The sequence below is a fragment of the Ostrinia nubilalis genome, chromosome 7, assembly GCF_963855985.1.
Source record: "Ostrinia nubilalis chromosome 7, ilOstNubi1.1, whole genome shotgun sequence".
NCBI classification, from domain to species: Eukaryota; Metazoa; Arthropoda; class Insecta; order Lepidoptera; family Crambidae; genus Ostrinia; species Ostrinia nubilalis.
The window spans coordinates 3,100,674-3,127,696 of NC_087094.1; the positions used below are offsets into that span (position 1 = coordinate 3,100,674).

Consider the following 27,023-nt stretch of genomic DNA (forward strand, 5'->3'; position numbering starts at 1 on the left):
TGATGGTAAAAAAACTTATTTATCTTCCACAATCGTAGATATAACTGTACATCGCTACAATAACTATGCTATAAAATATGTACTACACAATAAACATAGATTTTGAGAGATTGGCGATATCTATACTATTATTGTAACAAGGAAAACGTCGTTTGTTATTGTATTAAAATAACAGATATTTTGGAGAATATTAGCACAAAGGTACTGAATATTTATCCTGGGATTAGCCAGTCTCTTCGGTAAATACGAGTTCACTACAAAAAAAGAACTGAGGAAGGAACACTATTTTTACAAGTAATTAATTCAAGGAAAAGTATTTTTAGATGGCCTTTTGTGTGTAGATGTTTATGGAAAGTAATGAATGTAAGAAAATATTAAAGAAGTATTATTTTTATACAGTGTGAAATTGAAAGGGTGGATTTGTCTCATATTTTGAGAATGTACTATGAAGAGGTATTATGTATTGTGTAGAATCTTATTTTAAAAGGATGCCAAAGAATTAAAATTCACTCTGTATAAAGAGTTAAATGACCGTATGGGTAATTTGATAGTCAGAAGTCACCCATTGACATTAGTAAAACCAGAATAGTGGCTATCTTATTTTTGTGACTTAATTCTTTTTCTCCATGATTTATCGTTCATTGTCACGAAGATATTGAAATATTAAAAAACTAATCGTACTCAGAACTTCGACAATAGCCGTTCTCGCTAAAAGGCTTATTAAATTCCTCAGAAAGGCAAAGCTTAGCAGACTTAGCTTGAATCCTACTATTAAGTTGATGTATATTTTATTAATCGCTTAGATAGAATCGACGTCACTTCTATTGAAAGCGTTGTCATAATTTCAAAGAACTGATGAAGCAATTTAATTGAATAATGAAAGTATTGATTTTCCACGCAATAATGTTGAGTGAGTTTTTGTCACACATGCAATCACATTACAAGCTGTTACTGTTCTAAAAATAAGGTGTTAAAATACTAAAATTAAAGTCATATTATAAAGCTATCAACATAAAAGAGCCATCTGAAGGAAGATACATTTCTAAACCAATATCTTGTGATCACAATGTTTAGGTCCAGTACAAGTACCACGTAAAACACTCATAACTAAATAAAGATGTTTTTCCAATCCATTTCCGTACGCAAAAATATTCCCCCACCTTTATTGACCTACTTACCAGATACTACTGTCGTCAAGGTCTAAATAGATACATAAAAGGGACTGTAAAGAGCTTTGTCCGAACATTAAAGATAAGAACCGAGCATCATGGTCAAAGATCTTAAGATTTATTCCTTCGCAAAAAGCCGGTAGGAGAAAACCTCTTCAACTAATGGAGGTACGGCTCTTAAATAAGTCTAAATAAATCCCATCAGGATCTAAAGCTTTATTATCTAGGATCTCGGGTAAAGGTTGAAACTTTAAATTCTCACCTAATCTCGGGGTATCCTCTTTTTTGTGTTTTAATAAAATAACTCAGCCCAAAACAGAGGGGTAACAAAATCAAAATCAAAATCAAAATCAAAAAATATTTATTCAGTTTAGACCACAAGTGGCACTTATGAACGTCAATAGAAAATAATAAAAAAAGAAAAGGTAGCCCTTATGGGGCACTTTACATGTCTCCTTATCTTTTGGGCCCTACCAGCGCTTCGAGACAAACATATGGCAAGTGCTGAGAAGAAACGCCGGAACAAACTCAGTCACCACTTATTGCCAGGAATTATCTAACGGTAAGAATAGTCAAATTTAAGTACATCAAATATGTGCAGACTGAACTGACCACGCATCCTTGTCATCAATATAGTCTCGAACCTTGTAGTACCCTTTGGACATAAGGGTATTTTTTATATGTATCTTAAATTTGTTTATTGGCAATTCGACAAGGTTGTGTGGTATTTTGTTAAATATGGTAATACATTTCCCCAAGAATGAATTACCTATCTTATGCAACCTAAATGATGGAACAGCAAGTTTATTCTTATGTCTCGTGTTAAATGAGTGGACGTCACTTTTCTTAGTAAATAAATGTATATGTTTACGGACATACATAATGTTATCAAATATGTATTGCGAAGCCACAGTCAATATATTGATTTCTTTAAAAACTTCTCTAAGCGAGTCACGTGGTTTAAGACCGTATATTGCCCGAACAGCTCTTTTCTGTAAAATGAAAATTGATTCTATGTCTGCTGCTGAGCCCCACAGTAAAAGACCATAAGACATAATACTATGAAAATAACTAAAATATACAAGCCTTGCTGTTTCAACATCAGTCAAGTTTCTGATCTTTCTCACCGCAAAGGCAGCTGAACTAAGTCTTCCCGCCAAGGCAGCAATATGGGGGCCCCATTGTAATTTACAGTCTAGGGTAATACCTAGAAAGACAGTAGAGTTTATCAGTTCAATGCGTTCATTATTTACTGTAATATTAGTATTAACTTGTTTGACATTAGGCATAGTGAATTTTAAACATTTAGTTTTTTTTGCGTTTAATAGCAAATTATTAGTTGTAAACCAGTCTAATACTTTGGAAAGAGCATTATTCACGTCGTCAAATATTTCCTGACGCCTGTCAGTTTTAAAAATTAAAGAAGTGTCATCAGCAAATAATACTATCTCACAAAGGTCCTTTGAATAAAAAGGTAGATCATTTATATAAATCAGAAAGAGCAATGGTCCCAGTATTGAGCCTTGGGGCACTCCCATTTTTAGGGGGGCGCCCGAAGAGTTAGTTCCGTGAATATTTACTTTTTGTAATCTGTCTGAGAGGTAAGAGTGTAATAGGCTTAAGGCCTTGCCTGATACGCCATAATGTTCTAGCTTAAATAACAGAGTTTGATGATCAACACAGTCAAACGCCTTCGATAAGTCACAAAATACACCAATAGCATCCTTTTTCTCCTGCCAAGCATCGAAAATGTGTTTGATAAGAGCAACCCCTGCATCGGTCGTACTTTTCCCTTTTGTGAACCCATATTGTTTTTCATGAAACAGTTTATTTAAGTTAAAATGAGACAGTAGTTGATTGAAAATAATTTTTTCAAATATTTTACTGAGCGCAGGTAGTATCGATATAGGTCTAAAGTTGGATGGGTCACTTTTGTCTCCTGCTTTAAATAATGGTATGATTTTACTATGTTTCATCAGGGTAGGGAACTGACCTTCGTTAATACATTCATTAAAGATATGAGCTAAATGGGGAGCTATAAGAGGAATGATGGGTTTTATTATGTCTGTTGATATGCCCCATATATCCTCTGTCTTTTTTATATTTAGTTCTTTGAAAGTTTTTATAATAACTATGGGGTCTATTTGTCTAAATTTTAATGGGCTATTGCAAACATCAACACAACCCTCGAGAAGAGACATTGCCTGATATGAACATGAATTAAGATTGCTTGTTGTTATGATTGGTACATTTGAGAAGTAACCTTCGAATGCGTTTGCTACCTTATCATTGCATTTAATATACTTATTATCAATTTTTAATGCGAATGTGTCATCCCGAGATATAATTCTACAAGTTTCTTTATTAATACAATTCCAAGTAGCTTTAATTTTGTTGCCAGAGTTTTTAATTTTGTCACGTATGTAAATAGATTTTGCCATGGTACAAACTTGTTTAAAAACTTTTGAGTATTTTTTTACATATTCTATAAAGTCCGGGTCGCTACTATAGGCTTTTCTACCATATAATTCAAACATTTTTTTCCTACTAATATAAATACCTACTGTAGCCCAGTCACTGAATTTAGTTTTATTGTTTTTAATAATAATTGTTTTCTTAGGAAAAGTTTTATTGAACTCATTTTTAATTAATTCAAATAATTGCTCATATAAAATATTTATACTACAGTTAAAATAATGCAAAAGTGGGACCTTATTAGATATTTGAGATTTAAATTTGTCTTTCTGGGATGCAGTGACTGGTCTATATTCTATTTCCTTGCACGATGGCACAAAATGGTGTTGAAATGACACTATTTGACCGCAATGATCAGAATTAACAAAATTTATTATTGATTTCTCTAGCACTAAGCAGTTACAGAATATATTGTCTAAGCAAGTAGCTGATGAGCAAAAGCTATGAAAAGTCGCCGTGCCGTCGGGCAATCTCGATAAAAACTGGTGCGCTCGTAAACTTGACCCGCCCTTATCCACGGAATCAACACGGAAAGTTCGAGAAAGTCCGAAGGAGAGGATGATTTACGTTCGTACGCTGACAGTAAAAATGTGGGCTAGTTTGAGAATTAAAATTTTACTGCGACTCCGAGGGCATCTCAAGATGGCCTATCGGTACAAGCGGCTTTATGACCTTTATTCCCTTTATTGTATGGTTTTTATTCCCATTGACGTGAATTATACGGCCCCATAAAATTATTTGTTCCGTGAGTTGATTTGGGTAATACAAGCCCACGACAATGGTGAAATCATATTTTTAGATCCAACACTGTTGTTGTTGTTGTTTCCATAATTGTATCGGACATTTATTTCTGATAACAGATGCTAAAAATTGGCCCGTAGCTTTTTCCAATATTATAAAACAAACCTGAAAATACGTAAAAATGTAAACGACGAACTTTACAAAACCTCTATTCAATATCAAACGAATGCGTTTCATTCAAAACTTTTATTTCAAACATTCAATCCGCGCGTTTCATTCAGACAGATGCGGGTGTTTTCATTAAAAAAATACCTTTTTCCTGGTAATGAAGCTAAAGTCACGTACAATAAGTAGATAATATCATCACGCTCAGAATGCCCAAAGTGGTCGGCCAGTAAATATTTAATTTTCTGCCTAACAATTCATGTTGGGCTACACAAAACCTCAACCGTTATTATGTTCGCCCACATTTTTAAGTGAACGACCGCAAGTTCAGACGAAAGCACATCAAGTTACACATTTTTGTTGCAAAATAAACTCTATCACAACTACATAGATACCACTGTTTTTAGCTAGATCTGCTATCGTCCGTGCCTTTTACCTGTGAAATTCGTATCATTCCTTTTGTGTTTTAAATTTCACTTTATTTTGTAGCTATTTTTCCATTTTGACTTTAATCGATGTTTTTGTTTTGTTTAAAACTGGTCATATTTTTTTATTTCTGCCGTTTATTTCCATATTGTCATCTTCAGTGCTGAATTGATATTAAAATACATTGTTTGTTGGGTTTCATGGGTAGTATTTCATTTGTAGAATTTTCCTTTAGTGAAGGTATTATTTTTATAGACTACCATATCAAAAAGGAAAAATTTATAATCACTTATTTCTTGTCTATCTGTCCAGACCGTTTTATTATTATTTATTTATTTATTTATTTGGAAACTCAACAGCTTGGTCGACAATTTACATGTTACAGAGTAGTACGTTATATAACTCTAGCCAATTACAGAGTCTCACAGCTAATTTAAGTGTGTAGGAACAACAGAATAAATATTGTAATTTGTTATTTTAGGTTACAAAAATAAACAATAATGCAGATAAAAAAAGCAAAAATAAAACAAGATGTGCTGTCTGGCGCATGGCGAGGATAGAAAGCTCCTAGACAACAGGAAATACAATTTCAAGTTTTATATGATTGTTTGTTCGTTTCAGCCAAATGACGTCCACTGCTGGACAAAGGTCTCCACGAAGGATTTCTACAACGACCGGTCCTGCGCTGCCTACATCCAGGCACTTCCCGCGACCTTCACCAGATCGACGCTCTACGTAGAGGAGTTTATAACTAGCTTTCCGCCCGCGGCTTCGCTCGCGTGGAATTTTGTCTGTCACAGAAAATCTTTATCGCGCGCGTCCCTGTTGCAAAAACCGAGATAAAAACTATTCTATGTCCTTTCCCGGGACTCAAACTCGGTTCGGTGATTTAGGCGTGAAAGCGAGACAGACAGACATACCAACCGACAGACAGACAGACAGAGTTACTTTCGCATTTATAATATTATATAGTATAGATAGTATAGGTTATAGCATGTTGACGGTTACCTGGTTAATTTTTTATGATGTTACGTTCAAGTACATATTATTAAAGCCTGCGTAGTAACTAAAACTAAAGTCCACTGTAGCTGCCAGGTATAATTCTAGCCTAAGTTTAATAAAACATAAACTACGAATTCCATTTCTTCAAAATTACGTAGTACCTAAGTGTGTAATTATCATAAACTAGTATGTTAATAAGTATTGCCTCAAGCCGCCTAAAAGTACAAATACATTGACGCCATAATCCTTAATTAAAACCCTAAAATGCCAGGGCTTTAAAAGGTATTTTAACGTCGCTAAATCGCGTGTAATTCTATTAACGCATTTGCGGCACAATTTTTGGCCGACCAATACTCCCGTTGCGTAATTCTATAAACGTTTGTTATTTAATTTACCTGGGCTGGTTATTTCAAATCAAACAAGGGGAATTTCAATTTGGGAGAATGAATGGTGTATACAGAGAGTACGGGTATTACGAAATGGTAAAATCTTTGAAGATACTAAATCAAGTGGTGACATTCAATTTTGTGCAATCAAACAAGATGATGGTAACGAGAAGGTTTATGTGAATATTTACATGTTTGTATGTTATTGAGTTTTATCTTTTGATTGGTGATTAGATTTTGACTCTACTTCTAGAAAACTTTTGAGCTTAAATTTGATTAAATTTAAGTTAAATAATAAAAAACGTTCGTATAATTCTAAAATTCAATAACCATAATTTGAGCATAACATGCATAAGGTTGCTCAAAGTCTGATATTATCAGGGCAAAAAATCACGATTCAAAAAATAAAAATAAGAAGTTAGTATAATTTCACTAGGAAAACCCACAACAACACCCGCAGCAGGGGAAAACCACCTAAACGGTGGACAGACGACATCCGGCAGAGGCTGGAGTAAACTGGATGCAAGTGGCCAGGGACAGAAGTCGGTGGAGGGTTGAAAAGGAGGCCTATGTTCGAAGGCGGACCCCTAAAGGTTGCTATAGTTACATAAGTAGATAGATAATTTCACTCATGCTTTTTGAACGTATCTGTTTCTTAATCAACATCTGTCACTCCGTTTTTTGTAAATCTGTCTTGCTTAAATAAAGATTTTATTTATTTATTATTTATTTATTTATCTGGAATTGCGCCTCACTCCACACTTTTACCGCTGTCAAATCTTATGATTACTCTCATATAAAATGCCATACTTGTCTCACGTCTTCTGTTTAAAAACTGAACTGCAGTAGTTAATTTTAAATTCCAAGTTGGTGTTTTAACTGAGACGACTCCGGAGGGTATAATGCGGTGCACTTAAACTTAGGAGTCTTGTTATTTCGGTTGACCACAGTTTTATGGGATATATTTTTTATAACTAGTAAGCATTCTTTGTGATAGAATGGTCTTAACTAATGACTGACATTAGTCACGTGTCCAAATTGTGGAAGTTTAAAACTTAACGAGGCTTCTCATTAGAACGTGATACGCTGAGATATCAAAAAACTTATGGTTTCCGACTTAGGTAGATACCTAATACTCTTTATCACACAGCACATAAAATGACATTTATGTATAAGCTTACCAATAACGTCGAGCGCAATCATGTGATTCCTCTTTAGCGATACTTGGAAGTCGACGCGGTACCTACACGTCGCGACTGCACGTCTCTGAGACGTAAGGCCGAAGTAGACCTGGCACGATGGTTGAACGCATCGTCCTTTCAGTGAAATTCTATATCGCTTTTAATTATGTGTAAAAAAAGCTTACCAATAACGTCGAGCGCGATCCTGTAGTTCCTCGTCGGCGACACTTGGAAGTCGACGCGGCACCTATACGTCGCGCGGTCTCTGGACTGTACGTCTCTGAGACGTAACGCCGACGTGGGTGAGCCGATCCACTGGGCACGCTCGCTGAACGCATCGTCCGTCCAGTGGGCAGTCGGCCCTGGGACTCTGGTGTCGTAACTGAAACAAGAGAGATACGAGTTGAAGTGACTGATTATCATCATCCTCTCTGATTTACCTACTAGAGGTAAATGGAGGATTATAAAGAGGTGCCTAAATGGGTTAGGGAGGCCTGATATTCCCCTTTTGTTATCCTTGGGAAGGGAAGTGGGAGTGGCATAATTTACTCTGTCGAAGTAATGCAGCAATTTAGAAATAAACTCAGAAGTAAATCTTTTTACAATACATAATGGTTATGTAACTTACCAATAAAATTATTCTACTGGGTGGGTTATTACTTCTACAAGAGTTTTTTTGTTAAAAAAAGGTAAAAACGAGAGATATATGTATAATCTACATTTTCTTCTTTAAAGCCAATGTCTGTACATTTTAGATATTTTAAAACGTCAAAAGGCAAATGGTTCTTCAATGATCTTTACTAACGCCTCAAAGATTAGGCCCTAAGACTAATCGGCGAAGATGTCTCATCACAAATCCAGCGCCTGATTGGAGTTCAACACTTGTTTGATCTAGGCTCGCACACAGGCCGAGTCAAACAGTCCAGTCCACGGTTCAGCTTACAATCAATTCGTCTATTTACATTGAACTCGCTCAACTCTGTACGTCTGTATTGGCCGCTGTTCAGTGTTATGAGCTGGGTACAATCGAAGACAGAAGTTGTTTCATAAAACGTCTTTGAATGCAACTGGCTTTTTTCTGTTTCGTGCTTTGACTCGCTTCGTGACGACGACGTTTGACGTGCGTATTTTGACTCTGTCACATGATTTCTGATTAACTCATGAATTAAAGAAAAAATAAACGCACGTTTTTATATTATGTTCCTGTAAATACTAGGAATAATACGAGGAATAGCTTTTATCCCTTATTATAGATTTTAGTAGTTTCTAAGAAAGGGGAGAAGGAGACAGATGATTGTTTCATAATCACTCTATATTTATTAATAGATTATTTATAGATTTGAACACGTAGTACCAATTATTGATATTTCGTAGAATACGTTTTCATTGGAACAACAAGCTTTGTTTCAGATGTAGTATAACGTCAATAATGAGCAATTGCTTATTGACACAGTCGTCTAAATACAGCATAATAAACAATACGTTTCCTACTAAAAGGTCATCGTTTATACAACTATCACAATATTGACATAACCTCTAACATTCTAGAAACCTAACAAATTAATTTGGATTGATAGACCCGCTCATTATTTAAAAATTTATCGAACTTTATAACAGGAGTAGCAGACAACGTCACGTTAAATTAAACTGGTCAAATGAAAAATAAGTTTTAAAATACATTAATACCTTTTAACTTTAGCTATTAGTCTTAATTACTATAGAAGCTTGTTTCGCAATACTAATCACAATCTCCAGGGAGTTTTCTGCCCAAGCAGTCACGTATGCTTAGCACATCTGTTGCTAATTGTACAATTAGATCGATACGGTGCCTGCGGACGAAGTCACAATAGCGGAAGTGAATTTAAGCTGTTACAAGACAACTATGAGGACTGAATTGTATGTTTTACATTGAATACCAACCCCATTTACTTAGTTATTAGATAGTTATTTGACTTCTAGGTAAAAAATAATGTTGAACATATTTTTAAAAGTGAAAAATTCTGAAATGAAACCAGTCTCCTATTCACCATAATTATAAACAATAGGTAAACTAAAAAGTTTACTCAAATGAAAATTCTGCAATGAATCATAATTAATTTATTATAACGAAATATAAAATGATATTCTAACATAGGTATTCATAGCATAATAATAATGAATAATTACTAACATAGTGTTTAAGGCATACATTTACTAACCATGCGGAACATTGTTGTCTTGAAATAAATGAATTGAAATTGAAAATAGCAGCTTCTTTCCTAAGTCTATCTGCAAAGTTAAATTCACTATAAATAAATCATTTTTCTTCCGCTCTTTCTGTAAGTCTCACAAAAGTTCATAGACTAAATGAGGTACAGACGTGCACAAAAAACGTACACTTCTAATTTCACTACCCTGGAGGCTGCCTCGTAAACAATCACGTACGCCGAACACATCTGCAGTTAATTGTACCGGTAGATCAATACGTTGAGCGATTTGCACATCGCAGCGAGCACTGTTTTTGATCTACGACAAAAACTATTTGTAATACTGAAATTGAGAAATGGCTGACTTTCGCAAATAAAAAAAATTAGAAGACATTTAACACTGCTTCTTCCTAAACAAAGCTTATTCTTAGCAAACTATTTAGGCAAATCTATATATTTTTTTCACCAAGCCCCTGCGTGGTATCCCTATACCACCCAGCAACAATAATCTAGAGGCACCTCTTTCAATAAATCGACTCAGATTTCAGACTTATATCTTATCCCCAGATTTATATAATATGGAACCAGATTTATATGTAACGGAACGCGAAATTTTTAAATCTTATAATAGATTCTTTCCAGTAAAATCACCCAAACGATATTACCACCAGACAGAGATTTCTTCGTAAGCAATCACATACGTGTAACTGCACCTGCAGTTAATAGTACCGGTAGATCAACACGGCGCGGTTATTTGTCGGCTGATGCACCACATCTGTCTGGGTTCTATATTGGCTCACATAAAATTCTAAATCCTATTCTTTGTCTTACTACCGATTTGTGTTCATAATAATCTCTCTTCATAATTTTATTTTTCATACTTTTTTTATTCATACATTTTTATTACTACCATCGGAGCTCATAACAGTTAGTAATCATAATTTTTTTATCAATACTGTTACTACCAAGAACCATTTAAAATACATAATTTTTATTTTCAGATCTTTTTTCTTCATAACATTCATTGATCATATTGTTTTAATTAATAATGTTGTTACTAAGAACATACTTTAACTCATAATGTTGTTGTTCAGAATAATTTACTTTATAACAGACATACTCGTATCTTTAAAAAAATCATATATAATTTAATAGAGTAGATAAGCATGCAGAGCATGCAGCATGAAAGCAAGCATGCAGCATGCATTGGTATCTCCTCGTCTCCGGCGCTGCGGGATGTGCAGCCCTTCCGCCCTTGCGTAACGAGGCTCAGGCACCCACGCTTGCTTCCGCAGCTTCGGCTTTTTGGACCGCCATCGGCGCCTTCGGCGCCTCGGCGACCAGCCTCAGCCGCTCCAGCTCACCCGGGCGCCAGAGCCTCGTTACAGCGGGCGAGGGCTGCCCTCCCTCCGCGCCTCCGGCTTTTAAATTACACTCTAGGGGTAGGGCAGACAAGACTACGTGGAGTCGGTTTTGCAGCGATTCGTTTCTGTCACGTTAGTTTTGTGGCACAAAATATTGCCTGTTTTGGACCATTTCAAATTAATTTAATGTTAAAATACGATTTAATACGAATATAGACATCATGATTTTCAATAATATGGATAAATACACTTATGAGTAATAAATTTATGAAAACATATATTAGGATACATCACATTTATGAATATTATAGTTATTTATTCGAATGATTATGAGTTTCGATCATTAGTATAGAAAAATATATGAAAACAAATATTAGTAAAAACTAAGTGTATGATTAGTGATATTATGAATATCAATGATTATGTTTTTAAATATGTAGGTTTTAATTTTTTTATGAAGAATGATCATTATGGTATCAAATTGTATGAGAAATATTTTCGGACCTCCAATGATAGGAATTGAAAAGTTATGTAAGAAAATGCGCTACCATCTGTCTGATACATTAGGTATAAAAGCTATAGACAACTTTGTATTTGAAGCTTTTGGCTTCTGTGGAGTAATAAATCTTAATATTTCATATTATATTAACTTGTTAATGTTATCTTTTACTTCATTTATTAAGAGGCGAGATTTTTATTTTTGTGTGTTAGTAATGAATAAACTCAAAAATCACTGGACCTAATAAAGGATAACATTCTATTTTTTTTTCAAATGAAGGGCATTTTTGTTTATTTATATGTTTTTGTTTAATACCTTTAATCTACACGCGCGAAGCCGGGGCGGGCCGCTTATTAAATTATTATTATTATAAATATTATTATTATTAAAGCTACTCGACGTTTTTCCCTTCTGCGGAGTTAAAAATCAATTTTTTTATTCAATTTTCAATGTTATGTTCCTGAAATCAACACACCATTTACTCGAATCTGACTGACAAATTCGTTTTCGTTTTATTGACAAAGATCTTCGCTTGTGTTGTTTTGTTTGTATTCGATCGAGGTATCGCGTATCACTTCACTGATTCCTGCTAAAAGACGATATAAAACCTCAAACGTTTGCAATCGAAAATGCTGTTTGTAAAAAAGATAAGTCTAAAGTTATACGGTACACGTTTGATTTGTTAGCTAGTAATGTTTGATTTCCAAAGAGCGGAATATTTCGAATATCTTCTTATATTATTTTATACATTCATGTTTCCTATTAGGAACAGTCTAGCTATATTTTTTGTCCATGCCAATTAGGTTTTAGGTTGGATTCAATGGCAATAATTTCAATGACAATTTAGAAAAAATCTATAAGCTCAATGTAATAATGTATAATAAAGTTCTCCCTAAATAAGTTGTTTTCTAGATGTTAATTATCTTACAAGTTTCAAAGTAAATGTGACACTAATTTATTAAATTAGAAAATAATTTAAATGTCAAGTAGTAGAAGTATAAATCTTATTCTATGATCTTATTATCTATTCATTTCTAAGGCAAAGCCTAGGATTACTTGTAAGTTTACTAATGAGCAGACTTGTAATTAGACAAACGGATAATTAAGTCTTCATTAGTATTAATACTTATATTTTATTATTATTAAAATAATCGAGAGCAGCTTCGAAGAAGTTATGAAGTAGAGTCTAGCATCCGTTATTAATGAAATTGGTTAATTAATAAGTAACTTTCAACTCTATTAATTCAAACTGTTTCTCTTTCAGGTCTCACGCGACAGTCAGTGAGCAACGCGACGCAACGCGACACGACGCTACATGACGCTACAAATGGTAAGTCTCTTTACATACTCGTTCTGATCGCATACAAATGGTTACAGAAAAATATAGGTACGTTTCGACCAATACCTCATCAAGCATTTGGCCAGTCAGTACAAGTAATAATCTCAAAACATTTCCCGATGAAAACGCGTGTCTGCATGAGGACAAAATATATGAATCTCTCAAATCAAATTAAATCAAAAATCTTTATTCTAAAACTAGAATCTTTTTTTTATCTTAATATTGCGCGATAACGCGAAACGCGCTAGTAAAAACGCATCATCTAGTTAGTAATAAGTTTTTTCCGCAATAAGTTTCTACTTATTTATTTTTTTATTACTAATGTAAGTATGTATTAAATTCCTGTTTCATAGTGTTCGTGTTGGAAATGGTATGTTTTGCATTTGTTATTACGTCTGTAAAACTAAATGGAATATAATATCCTGAAATTAATAGGTTCTCGTTAATTTTCTGAATCTGTTTTTGCTTATTGTTATTTTATGAATGTAGTAGTGGAGGCTACGAACTGAAAAACGCAGTGTAGTACGTCCGCCCACGAGGTGGACTGACGACCTTATAAAGGTAGCAAGAAGGCGCTGGATGCAGATTGCTACCAATCGATCAATATGGAAATCATTAGGGTAAGGCCTATTTTAAGTAGTGGACGTCTTGGCTGAAATTATGATGATACTTTGAACGTGTTAACTAAACTTTAATTCATGTGTATTGTATAAAGATTATAATATTTGTAGAGATGAAAATGTATCAATACACAGTTTTGATTACGTAACCAATCAAAAGTAAATTCTATCTCCTACTGGAAGATCTACTGAGGTAGCAAAACATGGTTTCACAGAAAACAATATCCAGCAAAAATAAAAAGGAAAAATAAAATATTTCTTTTGTATATTTTATACAAACGCTTCCCAGTTTTGGAAGAGCCCGAGCTACAATAAGTTATTCATGGAGCAAAGACAAAGTTTCTTTATACCAATAAAGTTTTCTTAGGTTTTTTGCATGTAAACGGTCCGTTTCTTTATTGCCGCAGTTAAAAGAGTTAAGTTCACCTGTGAAGATATTAGAATAAGTTTTAGGAACTTGGCCGGAGATTTTTCCTTTTCATAGTCATATTTTTAGAGTGTAACGCAATTCAGGTAGTATCTGGAAAATGGTATCTTATTATCTTACCATATGGTATATGAATTTTGGTCGGAGTGCTTATGTTTGTATTTTTAACCGAAGTTCAAACATAGATAAATTCTATCATTGATACAAGATTGCGATTGAATTTCAGTACTATAAAGATCGATCACCGATTTGAATCAAATCTCAGGTGAACGAGTAGATAAATGCCTCATTTTACAATACGATATTTATTTCTAATCAGGACTCAATATTTGATGCCGTAGACCGTCATAGATTTGAATCCTGGCATTAACTTTTTTTTTCTTGTAGATTAGCCTAAATATTGAAATTCAAACTGTCAAAAATTAGTATATTCCTGAAAATACGTACTTACGAATATAATGTGAGATCATAATATTGTTTCAGGAATACTACTATTATACTATTACTACTATTGTTAATGTTAACGATCATACTTCACATTTTATGAGTATTACACTCCTGCGTGTTAGCTAATTAAATTTTTATGGCACGATGCGAGGTTGAAAGCTAAATCTACTGAATACTGATATACTTCTGTATAATATTGAAATACAAAATCATACAAATAACACCAAGGTATAACATACTCGTACTAAACAACGGTATGTGCCCATCGGATTCCCAAAAATGTACATATTTTTTACACCAATATTTCTGGTGTTTTTTTTGGGTAAATTAATAATCTAGAAAATAATAAATTAATCACATAATGATAGTGGGAATTGTAACATAGCATGCATAAAGGTCATAGCAGACTTATCAACTCGGAAAAGAATAAACACCGTATCGCTTTTCGCTAGCTGTCATCGTCTTTCACTAGCTGTTATAGTCTTTTGCTAGCTGTCATTGCCTTTTGCGCGTTTACGTTACGGTGACGAGGCGTTTACGTTACGGTGCGGATAAGTGTGCGTTACGGTGCGGATGAGTGTGCGTTACAGTATGGAGTTTCATACAAAGAATCTGACCGCCTCAAGTGAATGGTTACGATCCCTTTCCAGGTTGATAAATGTGCTACGTCCTTAAAGCTTTGAAATTGCTACGAGTATCGTAGCTACCGCTAGCTACGATAAACTACGACACGCTACGGCAGCTGATACATAGGTCGTTTGTGCAATTTTTAGCAACCCAATTTTCCAAGTGCATTTTTGGTGTTGTTCATAAAAACAAACCTACTTTTTAAGCAGTTTGTATTCTTTTCGTGCTAAATAGCATCAAGTAAAAGCCCTGTCCCTATTACTAAAGAATTCATACAACTTAGAAATTTTTGAATGAAACGGAAACTCCAGAGAACTCGTAGGCATTAGTTTCTCAAGTTTGTAAATACCTCCAAAGTAAAATTCTAAGGATCCGTTCAGCAGTTGTCACCTAACGCCCAAAGAATAAACAGAAACAGAAGGCAATTTAAAGAACCTAATTTAACTTTCTCTTAATAAGTCGGTTAACTTACCTGAATTTGAATTTAAGCTTTGTCCCTTTTGTTTAACTGTGATTGTGGTTTTGTAAAGTTTTTCGACCAGAAAGAAAGGATAGCCGAATATTTTAATGGCAAGTTTTTGTTTAGCATCAAATTCTACACAGATGATTAGGTATTTGTCATTATGATTTAGGTTTGTCATCGGGTTATTTTTAAAAACTTATGGTAAAGTCCATAAGTTCAGTGAAATCCATACGTTTATTATAATATGGTATTTTGTGGTCGATTGACTGCTGATTTGCATTTGATTAGGAACATTATCAAAATTATTATTTCATTGAATATTTTACTACCCATAGAGCCTACTCGGGCCCGTGCAATAGCCCCTGTAGTTTCTATGGGCAGTAAAAATATTCAATTTTTTACTGTTGTTCATAAAACTTTTAAGCCCACTAAAGCGAGCCGTAAGTTAAATAGACTTTATGCTATACCAATTTTAAAACATCGATGTATGTTCAAACTCTATGAAGTCAATAGAAACAGGATCATAGATTTTTCGTAAATAGCCTAAATTTGATTTCAGAAGGTTACCAAACTTGGAAGTCTAGCAGTCTTACGCCCGTATTCACAAACACTACTATGAGGTCTCACAGTGCGCGTAGACGCACAGGGTCTATTCAACGCTGTAAATTCGATTTGCTGCGTCACTTAAGCAAGCATCGTTTGTGAACACGGGTGTTAATTCCTACAAAATAATTTACCAAAAGCAGCATACCAGCAGTTCTGCAGTTTTGTATCGTCAGGATAAATAAAGTTTACTTTTATCTGCGATTCCCAACATTTCTCACTTGTCCGTCCGCAAAGTAGGTCAAGGAATATCCGACTGTCGGCAGATAGAGATAAACCGTGCATAGAACAAACACGACTTAAGATTTCTCCAATAAAAATGTTTTAGAAACGCTTTCTTTCGCGAAATAAAATTTAAAGGACAGCGCAGCGCTTCTATTTGTCTTTGTTTATTTGTTTTACTTTGCTGTCAGACAAAACTCACAGAAAATGGCCTTGGACATTTTACAGTGCGCCATCTAGTCCCTAACTATAATTGTGCTGTGAATGAGTACCAGATAATGAATATAAACATGCTTTTTTCGTAAAAAAAAAAAGCGAAAATATTTATATTCCACGGGGATCGAACCTCTCAACTTCTAGCATTAGTAGACCGGTTCTTGAGTTAATTCGGGCTTCTTTTTAATACATTAAAGAACAATTATTATTTTGACCATAAGTGGCTTTCATGCAGCTTTCAGTTCTAAAGAGCCTTTAAATCTTTTTATTTATGACAATTAGAATTTCATCCACAACACATTCACTTCTGATTGGCATTAAAAATCAATGACCCGCCTTCATTACTTCCTAACGAGCTATCGGTCGAATTTGGTTAATTGTTAACATATTTTTGGCGTAATATTCTTTACAGATAGCCGGGGGCGGGCATAGGCAATTTAGTAAGGCTTAATAGGGCTTCCTGTGGACCCTAATTACGTCCCGGATGTGTCCCGGTGCGCTTAAACGATGTTGCCAAATATCTTCATTGTTTGGTATTTTGCCCCGATATAACACTCTTATCTGGCCTACGTAGAGCTTAATGCTGCTTAATTATGAACTCTGTGGTTTGAAATGAAATCACTGATACAGGAGCATCGGTTGAATAACAAGAGTAAGTTGATCAATAGGGGCTACTTCTGGTAATAATTATGTTACGACTAGAATAAAAACGAAAATGGAAACTAATATAATTGCCAGAATGATGTCACAATTTTTTTCCAGCGTATGACGCGCAAATATTTCAATACTCAATACTCAATCGTTTATTTTAGTTGATATACAGATAGTTTAACTAATCGTACAATCATAAGACATGTTTATTCAAATACTTTCATGTAAGCAAAATATCAATCAGTTTCATTTAAGCACACATACAACTGCAAGAAGTAAATAAAATTAGCACCAAAACAAGTAAACTGATTCACACTAACCAGCTTGAATTTAAAGTGAAATGCGCATTTACTAGTTTCGCGAAACGTACGCCCGTAGCACTTGACGAGTTCGTAGTAAAACGCAAATTCTCGTAGCAAATGTTGAATTACCGTAGTAAAATTTTATGTGCATTCTTACCTCAATGTTAGCGTATAGATAGGTACTTAAACTGTTATTAAAGTTAATTAAACCATTTTGAGAACAGGATCAGAATGTCAGTAGGTACTCTAAAGATTTTAAAAGTACTAAATTAATTTATGTACTATCTTACTGTTTGATGTATTTCAAAAAAATAATATTTATACCTACATCATAAAACAGCTCTGTAATAATTATTACTTACCCTCGAACGAAAAGCGTAATCAACTTAAACCTTTAACTTAAAAGATATTCATAGCCTGGATAAGTTGATCAAACAAAAATAAACTTTGCATTGGAGTAAAGTCAATCCTTGTTAGCTTCAAAATACCTTATTTTCATCTGATTATTTTCGGTGCGAGTACAATGACTGCTTCACCCTGGGACTAATTTAGCCTTCACTGGTTGGGTCTTTGCCTATATGTATAGGGGTTGCAGAGTGGTGAGAACGAGAGGTGGAATTCGTATATAAAAAGTAAATATAATAATATCTATGCCGGGCAAACGAGAAACGTCCTTGAATGACATTATTGTTCACTTAATTGCTACTAGGCGAGAAGAGCAAAATGTGTTTCTAGATCCGCTAAGGATGTACCTAGTCAACAAACTAACACTGACTAAAACAGTTTTCATTAAATATGCATTTTGATTTCAATTTATTTAGTACTCCGGCAAGACATTTAGTTGAACAGTTTGTTACCTTTTAGCACAGACTCATTAAGTTATTTTTGTTTTTCTGATCTAAAAAGCTCAAAGTACGAACCTAATACTACTTAAAAGGCTTTGCAAAAAAGTCCAAACACACGCCGCTTTTACGAGTGTAATAATACCTAATGCCTTGTGCACTTGCCTTTCCCGCGGCCCATTTGTGTCGAACACGGTTTGATAGAAAGACATCACCGCGCGTCCCTTGAGAACTGTACGTTTCTCGATACAGAACTAGGTTGACTGACGTATTTTATTTTAGTTACGCTGAGTGGTTTGCTTTATTATTTATTTTTGTACCATCATTTAAGTCTTTTATAATAAAGATGGGCTTAAATATTTTAGTGTCTTTAACAAGAGAAATTATTCGTAATAAAATGTCGACTGAAGTAAGATGAAACAGATTTTTCTGTGGCAAATTATCATGTTTGATAAGTAAAAACATTATTACTACACGGTATTAGTTAATAATAAGTTTCTTAAAACATTTTTTTCATAAATAATGTTTCCTTCACGTCTACATTCGCTTTGAGCTTTCGTAGCACTGCACAAAGTCATAGCTAAGGCGTGACTCGTCGTAGCAAAGTGTGCAATTTCGTAGCAGTGTGAAAGCGTGTAGCGAAAGTGTGAAGACGCTTAGGAGCGACGCTGCCCGTGACAGAGTCACTTGTGTTTGGCCGTCGGAGCGAGACATGCAATTGGAATGCGTCGTGACAAGAGTATGCGGACATACTACGAGTAATACACGGTTTCTATAGTCGCAAAACGGTGCCGTTTTAGCTGCAAACTGCCGAAGTGTCGCACTACGTTACGTGAGACGTACTTCCTAATAGAATTTATAGTTTGCCGGCCATACTCATATTATAAATGCGTGAGTAACTTTGTCTGTCTGTTAACATTATCGCTTAAAACACTAAACCTTATTTATGATAATATAAAAGATAGAAATCCAGGAAAAAAACAGTAGATATCCCTAAATAAATAACTATATTGTATCTGGTTTCCACGGCCGTGCGCTTTCTGTGACAGTCTGTATTTCGAACCAGCTGTTAAAATGATTCATCTTTACTTTACGGTTGATCCAAGATATTTAAATTACAAAGTTTCGAGTAACTCCTAATATAGCTTTAAGTTAGTAAAGAGAATCACACTCAATTATAAAGCCCTTTATAACTCGCAAAGTGGGAATACAACGGGCGTAGGTGTTATAGCGAAACTGTCCGTGAAAACTTTAGTTGGCTGTTTGCGTGTTGAATCGAGGTGTTGGAGTGTATAGAGTTGTATACCTGACATGTTTAGTTATTCAGTAAATTAAACAGAATTTGAATCAAACTACGTGATTGTTGAATGGGTAAATTTATCAGTGTAGCTTTGATTTTACAAATTATCTAATTTATACTCAACTAGCAGCCGTGGATCCCGTTTTACCCCATTAGGGGTGGAGTTTCGTAAAATCCTTTCTTAGCGGATGCCTACGTCATAACATCTACCTGCATGCCAAATTTCAGCCCGATCCGTCCAGTAGTTTGGGCTGTGCGTTGATAGATCACTATGTCAGTCAGTCAGTCAGTTATATAATATTTAGAAGTTTTCCTTCTACAACGCCAATATAATAATGTTGGCGTTGCTAATAAAATCGCGTCAAAAGGCACATCGTAAATTTACATACCTGGCATGATCTGATACAAAATCAGTTGCAATAACCACACGAAAAAAGCACCAGATTTTTAGTTGCAACATAGCATTATGGTTTCCAGTAAGGAAATTATTGTATCAATAAGGAGTAGGTACACGTTCAAAGCTAAAGATATGCAAGTTCTGGTAACGACTTGTCCACACAATGAAAGCTTTGAGTAATGGTTAAAGAAGTCACATCAGGAAAATCATGGTGGCATATTAAACAATTGCAATAGAGGCTATTTTGCAACGAATTTGTATAGGCTGATGTGCTACCTACTGGTCAATCTAGACTTGATAGCATTCCAGTGTCCGTCCGCTTGTCTAAACGACACGGTTGATTGCCGAAGGCTATTTGTGGAGCGCATCAGGGTATGCGGACATGTTCTCAGTGACTGATTTGGCTGGAACCTGTGGCCCATCTTGTTGCATTCTATATTTATAGATGAATCTGATTTGGCTAGAACCTGTGGAATATCTTGATATATTCTAAATCTTATGATACAGATAAACATTTTCTTATAATGTTATAAGAATTTACACTCTTATTTTTCGTTGTTTAGTAATAAGCATAAGTTTTATTTCAAGGTAGACCGTTCAACCAGGTACCTACTATATTCGACAAAGAAATTACTTAACTGACCGGCGCCGACCACGACCGCTCTGCCAAGTATGTAGCAACGAAGAAGAAGACCAGTTAACTGACCGAATAACTGAACATTTTTTGTTCAAAATATTACCTGTATTACAAATTTCATTAGTTAGGTACGTATTATACAGTTTGACCTACCGTACTCTGTAATTTAAGATCGCATTATGTGAACACGTCATAGGTACTACAGTAGGTACTTGATAATCAAGGATCGTGACTCAGGCACGGCAAGTTTGGACGAAGTTTTAATTGGTTCCGCGTTAGATTTGGAATTACACACGTCTCCGTTTACATTCTCGGATGTATTTTAATAGGTTAAAATTCCAAATTCATCTGAATTGTAAAACAGATCTAATACAAAGTAGAAACTCCAGCCCCACCGGTTTCTAGGTGTACTGCCAACTTTGCTACAAATTACGTCGTCCATAGCTTGACTGCGAATTCAAGAAGTATACAACTAGGCTGAGAAAATCAGCCACTTCTCTAATACTAGAGCTGACACCAGTTTATACATTATACAGGCTGTTGATTTTAATCCACGCTTACTTTATAACGTTAAGACAAATCAATAAAATTGAAAATCATCATCATCATCATCATCTCAGCCAAAGGACGTCCACTGCTGAACATAGGCCTCCCCCAATGCTTTTCATGTTGGCTGGTAGCGTCCTGCATCCAGCGCCATCCTGCTACCTTTATGATGTCGTCGCTCTACCTTGTGGGATTGAAAATCGCTGGCTTATAAATGCTATTGCACATTATACAAAATTAAAAACCTTAGTAACTTAATGCGGATGATTATTTAAAAGATAAAATGTTTGGGATGCTTAACTGCCTAGCTCGCATAAATATTTATAACAATGTATATTTCAAAGTCTGTAAACCCTAGAAAAAGAGGCTGACAATAGTGACTGAGTTTTTTGCGCTGCTTCTTCTCAGCATTTATTGTCCTGAAGCAGTGGTAGGGTTAATACTGGGACGTGTAAAAAAATGTTTTTAAAAGCCTTCTTGCATAAATTAATGAATTTTATGAGTTTTTTTAATGAGTTTTAATGGTCGGAAACAATATTTTTATGTCATACAAATATAAACTGCACTAACAATTTACACTCGATATGTTTATTCAGGTAACAGTCCAAATACTCTAATTTGTATCTGAACACGAACCCAAATATTGTATTTGAATTAATGCGAATTTGAATTAATATTTCACCAACATTGGCCGCACGAATGTGCAATCAAAATCACGTAGCCACTTGAATTCGCATTTGTGTATTAGGTAGTTAGAGTAGGGGAGACCGAAGAGATTTGTAACAGAGGAGAGTTGTGACACTGTCGATTTCTGGAAACCTATTAACTAATCAGCTCGCAACAGCGTATTTGTTAGCTCGAGACTGGAACTAAAAACGCGCACTATTACAAGCTCGCTAGTAGTTAATAAGTTCCGATAAATCGACAATGTCACAACTCTATACGGTTGCTGTGGTTTGGCTGTTTTCCTGCAACAGTGGTATAACTCCAAAATTATGCAAACTAGACCTCGTTTTCGTGAAGTTTACAGCGAGTGTCTGTCAAATTTGTCGACGCATACCGACGTGATCAAAATACATTTTATTTCATTAACATAATTCTACTTTTTAGGAGCCGAAATGAAACAATCGAGGTGCTCATAATTTGAGGAAAATTTGAGAGGTCCCTTTGTTCTAATCATTAGCGATTCTGTGCCTTTTTGGACGTTGTTATTTTAAATTTGACGTTCATTTATTGCGATGTGAAATGTATCTTTTTGTTATGGCAATTTTGTCGATTCCGGAATTTAATGAGTCTATAAACAAGTAAGGCGAATTCTTGTTCTCAAACTAAACTCATTCTTTAAAGCAATATGAATTTTATTTCTAAAAGACCATACTTTATGATTATTTATCAACAGAATTCATGCTGACTAGTAGAAATGTCGAAGACCGATTTTAGAATCGTCCAACTTTCCATATTAAAAGTTAGTGAAGTAGACAGTAGTAGTTAAGTTCCATTTTAATTGCTTTAGCAAAGTAAACGTGTTTAGTTAAGTTAGGGACTGTCTGAACTAGTGTAATTGGAACGTCGATCGTTATATCGACATACTAATTTACTAAAAAGTAATACATAACGCAGTGGACGTCATTTGGCTGCAACGAACGAACAAATACATAATTATAATTATATCGGTTTATGTTTTCAAAGGCTGCTCATTCTTTATTTTTATTAAGTCACTTAATCCCAACTATAATATTATAAATGCGAAAGTAACTCTGTCTGTCTGTCTGTCTGTCTGTCTGTCTGTCTGTTACGCTTTCCCGCTTAAACCTCGCAACCGATTTTGATGAAATTTGGCATAGAGATAGTTTGAGTCCCGGGAAAGAACATAGGATAGTTTTTATCCCGGTTTTTGAAACAGGGACGCGCGCGATAAAGTTTTTCTGTGACAGACAAAATTCCACGCGGGCGAAGCCGCGGGCGGAAAGCTAGTGAGTCTATAAACAAGTAAGGCGAATTCTTATTCTCAAACTTAACTCATTCTTTAAAGCAATATGAATTTTATTTCTAAAAGACCATACTTTATGATTATTTATCAACAGAATTCATGCTGACTAGTAGAAATGTCGAAGACCGATTTTAGAATCGTCCAACTTTCCATATTAAAAGTTAGTGAAGTAGACAGTAGTAGTTAAGTTCCATTTTAATTGCTTTAGCAAAGTAAACGTGTTTAGTTAAGTTAGGGACTGTCTGAACTAGTGTAATTGGAACGTCGATCGTTTTATCGACATACTAATTAACTAAAAAGTTATATACATAACGCAGTGGACGTCATTTGGCTGCAACGAACGAACAAATACATAATTATGTCGGTTTATGTTTTCAAAGGCTGCTCATTCTTTATTTTTATTAAGTCACTTCATTATTTCATAAATCATAATTTGGAGAAAAAACACATAATAATAATAAAATAATACGATTAAAAAGCAAATTAGTACACCCTGCAACTATTTATGTTGCCACATGATGTAATGGCTTAAATTATAACATACAACCTGATCCAAACATCTTCTTTTTAGGGCATTATTATGTTGAAAGTGTTCCTTGATTTTCAAACTTATTATAAGTGAACAAGATTCAATCATAGTGTCAATATAATAATAGAAACCTTTTACCATAGATTTTATTTAATAACTACCAGAAATTCTCTCATTAGGTACTTCTTAGAATGTACAATTAAATGTTTGGTCAGCAACTCTAATCCTCACGATACTTGCACAATCAAGTCGGCAAGTCAAACATGTACGGATGAACTTTGCTCCTCGTTTACTAACGTTCTGCGTAGCGCAGTGCCTAAAACCAACAAGAGTCAGTTGGAAATGTGCTTCCACAGTAAGTAGAGATCATAAATCAGAAAATAATTGAAGTCTAACTCATATTTTTCTTGTGTTAGTTACCATTCTACTCGTACTTACAATATTATAAATGCAAGTAAATGCCTTTTCACGCCTAAAACACAAAACCCATCATCATCATCATTTCAGCCATAGGACGTCCACTGCTGATCATAGTTCTTCCCCATGTTGATCGATTGGTAGCGGCCTGCGTCCAGCGCTTCCCTGCTACCTTTACGATGTCGTCGGTCCACTTTGCGGGTGGACGTCCCAAACACAAAATTTAGGTATAAACCCCGTAGGGTATGGCCAGAAGTAAAAAAAAAGGCAGGCCCTGCACTAGGTGGACCGAAGATCTGGTGAAGGTCGCGGGAAGTACCTGGATGCGGGCAGCGCATGACCGATCGTTATGGAGATTCTTGGGAGAGGCCTTTGTCCAGCAGTGGACGTCATTTAGCTGAAACGAATGAAGGGAATTTACCAGTATATGTGAGGCCTTATTATCTTTCTACGTTAGACCGAAATTCATGCTGGAAAAGCGTCATTCATCATTAATTTGTACAAGTAGGAAATAGCAAATTGTTTTTTTTTTGCACTGAACAGTGTGCCTACCATGAGTTTACGTTAGGTGTGCTCGCTAGCGACTGCGTAAAAAAATGACATTTAAATGTATGACATATTGTGCAGCGCCCCTAGTGGCTACTTTCAAGAAATAAAATCTTCATAGAATTTTTTGACGTATTCGCTAGCGAGCTCACCTAACGTAAACTCATGGTAGGCACACAGGCTCCCAAACTACAGAACATATTTGAAAAATTCTTTCACCAATAGAATCCTACGTTATTCTTAATGAACATATGCGGTATGAAATTCGCCTGGTCTATTTCAAATTATAGACCAAGAATTATCGACGAACTGCCAGAAATTCCCGCATCACTCCCTAGAACGTACATTCGGGTTGTGTCTGCAACTCAATATCAGCACAAAGCCGCCCCCAATATTTGCACGGGCATGTCGGCTGGTTAAACATTACTGAACTTTGCTGCTCGTTTAACCACGTTTAACGTCCTTTTGTAGAGGCCTGTGTAAAGGATCGCGAGCCGCCAAAGTAGGCATTTGAACCTGTATTTTAAAGTAGTTAGGGGTTTGCAAATACTTCCAAATAAAGGATCATTCTTCTTAGTAAAAAAAAACTACGAAGAAAATTGACGTTTCCAATTTTTTGAGTATTTTTTTTATACACAACGAGGAAACTTTTGGCCTTTATCTCACACCTGATGGTAAGTGATTGTCAGACCGAAGGTGGAAGCGAGCTTCACCCGGAATCCTCAACCACGGAGGAACTGGCTATCTTATCTTTAACTGCCGGAACACAACAATACTGTTAACATTGTTGCTATGGCGACAGACTTAGGTAAGATGGTGGTAGCTAGCCAAGCGGCAACTTGTCTTCTTCTTCTTTTCCTAAGCCCTTTTTTTAAAGTAACTATGTAATTACCGAAACTACGAACAACGTTATCAAACTAAACAAATATAACTAAGGCAATCTTACATAGAGTTTTGTAATGGCTGCGGCCCATTTGGACGCCTTCCCATTCGGTAACCCTAATAAAATACCTAAGCAAAAGTGTCGCAAACTTTGTTAGATTTCTTATTGTTAATCACAATGGCAATTTTAAAATAAGAAACTAAGGATTAAGTAAAAAATAGTTATTGTTGAAAATCCTAATATAAAACTACCTCTTCGTACCTACAAATTCATATTTTTGAATCTTTGTCTAAAGGATTATTACAAACTTTCAGGGCCAAAAGTAGGCACGTATAACCTCTTCAGTATAAATTGCTAATTTTGCGAGTTTGTAATTGTTTTATAAGAATCTTATTTTATTTGAAGTTTTGTGAAAACTTATCTAATATAATATTAATAGAGAGTCTTCTTATCAACATTCGAACTGCCGCTGTAATGTATGTTATAGTTATTGCCATAGAAGGTTTAAACACACTTATGTTTATCGTAAATCATTTGTTACGGCCAAATGACGTCCACTGCTGGACAAAGGTTGCCTGCAAAGATTTCTACGACTACCGGTCTTGCGCTACCCGTATCCTGGTGGTACCCGCGACCTTTATCAGATTGTCAATCCACGGAGTGGAGGCCTGCCTATACTATGTTTTCGGATCATGCTGAAATACGCATTATTTATTTAGTCCCATCATTAAATTAAAATACCATTGCTAACACCGATAAACTCGTTGAATTATATAACAATAACCCAACTATGTTACAATACAGAACGGCCTAGACTGAAACTAGACAATTGAATCGCTATGCCTGCCTGCGTTCATTCAGTACAATACAAACACAGATAAGGTCAAGGTTATATTTTTCATTATCACTATAATGAGACCGACACTCGTTATATCATGACATTGTATAATAAGCAGAGCTCACACTGAAACTAAAGTTCATATTGTTATTTTTGAACTGATTTAAGCTCAAACTTTTTATCGTTATGTTTTCATGAATAATTGATTTCAAATTCAAATTCTATATTATTTAATATAGAAATACCTTTTTGAGAATTTGTAACACTCTATAAAGACACTATAACATCTAAAAGTGCTTCCCTTTTTTAGTATTTTTTTATCAAGATTATTCTAAATTCCATATTTTGGCTTTCATATTGGTTTGTGGCTGTTCATTAACCATATTTGACAATCCCCAAATCCCAATGTATCATTTACTTCGTTATTATTGTACAATTCGAAAAATAAAAACTTAAAAGCTAAATATTTAAATGTATTCCAACTCGGACATCTAGTGAGACCTCAGCTTAACATGTCGTGAACAATGTTTGCGAGTCGTAACATTTTTACAACATAACCTTGACATAGCATAAAGATATACCCTTTT

The 27,023-nt window shown here is 35.0% G+C and overlaps 1 protein-coding gene across 1 annotated transcript in view; it reads right to left on the reverse strand.

Moving 5' to 3' along the window:
- The window catches only part of LOC135073465 (nephrin-like), a 108,468-nt gene that overhangs the window by 53,427 nt on the left and 28,018 nt on the right, over positions 1-27,023 (reverse strand). The window contains exon 3 of the mRNA XM_063967648.1: positions 7,731-7,927. Within this exon, the coding sequence (XP_063823718.1) occupies positions 7,731-7,927 (197 nt within the window). The remainder of the gene's footprint in view (positions 1-7,730; positions 7,928-27,023) is intronic.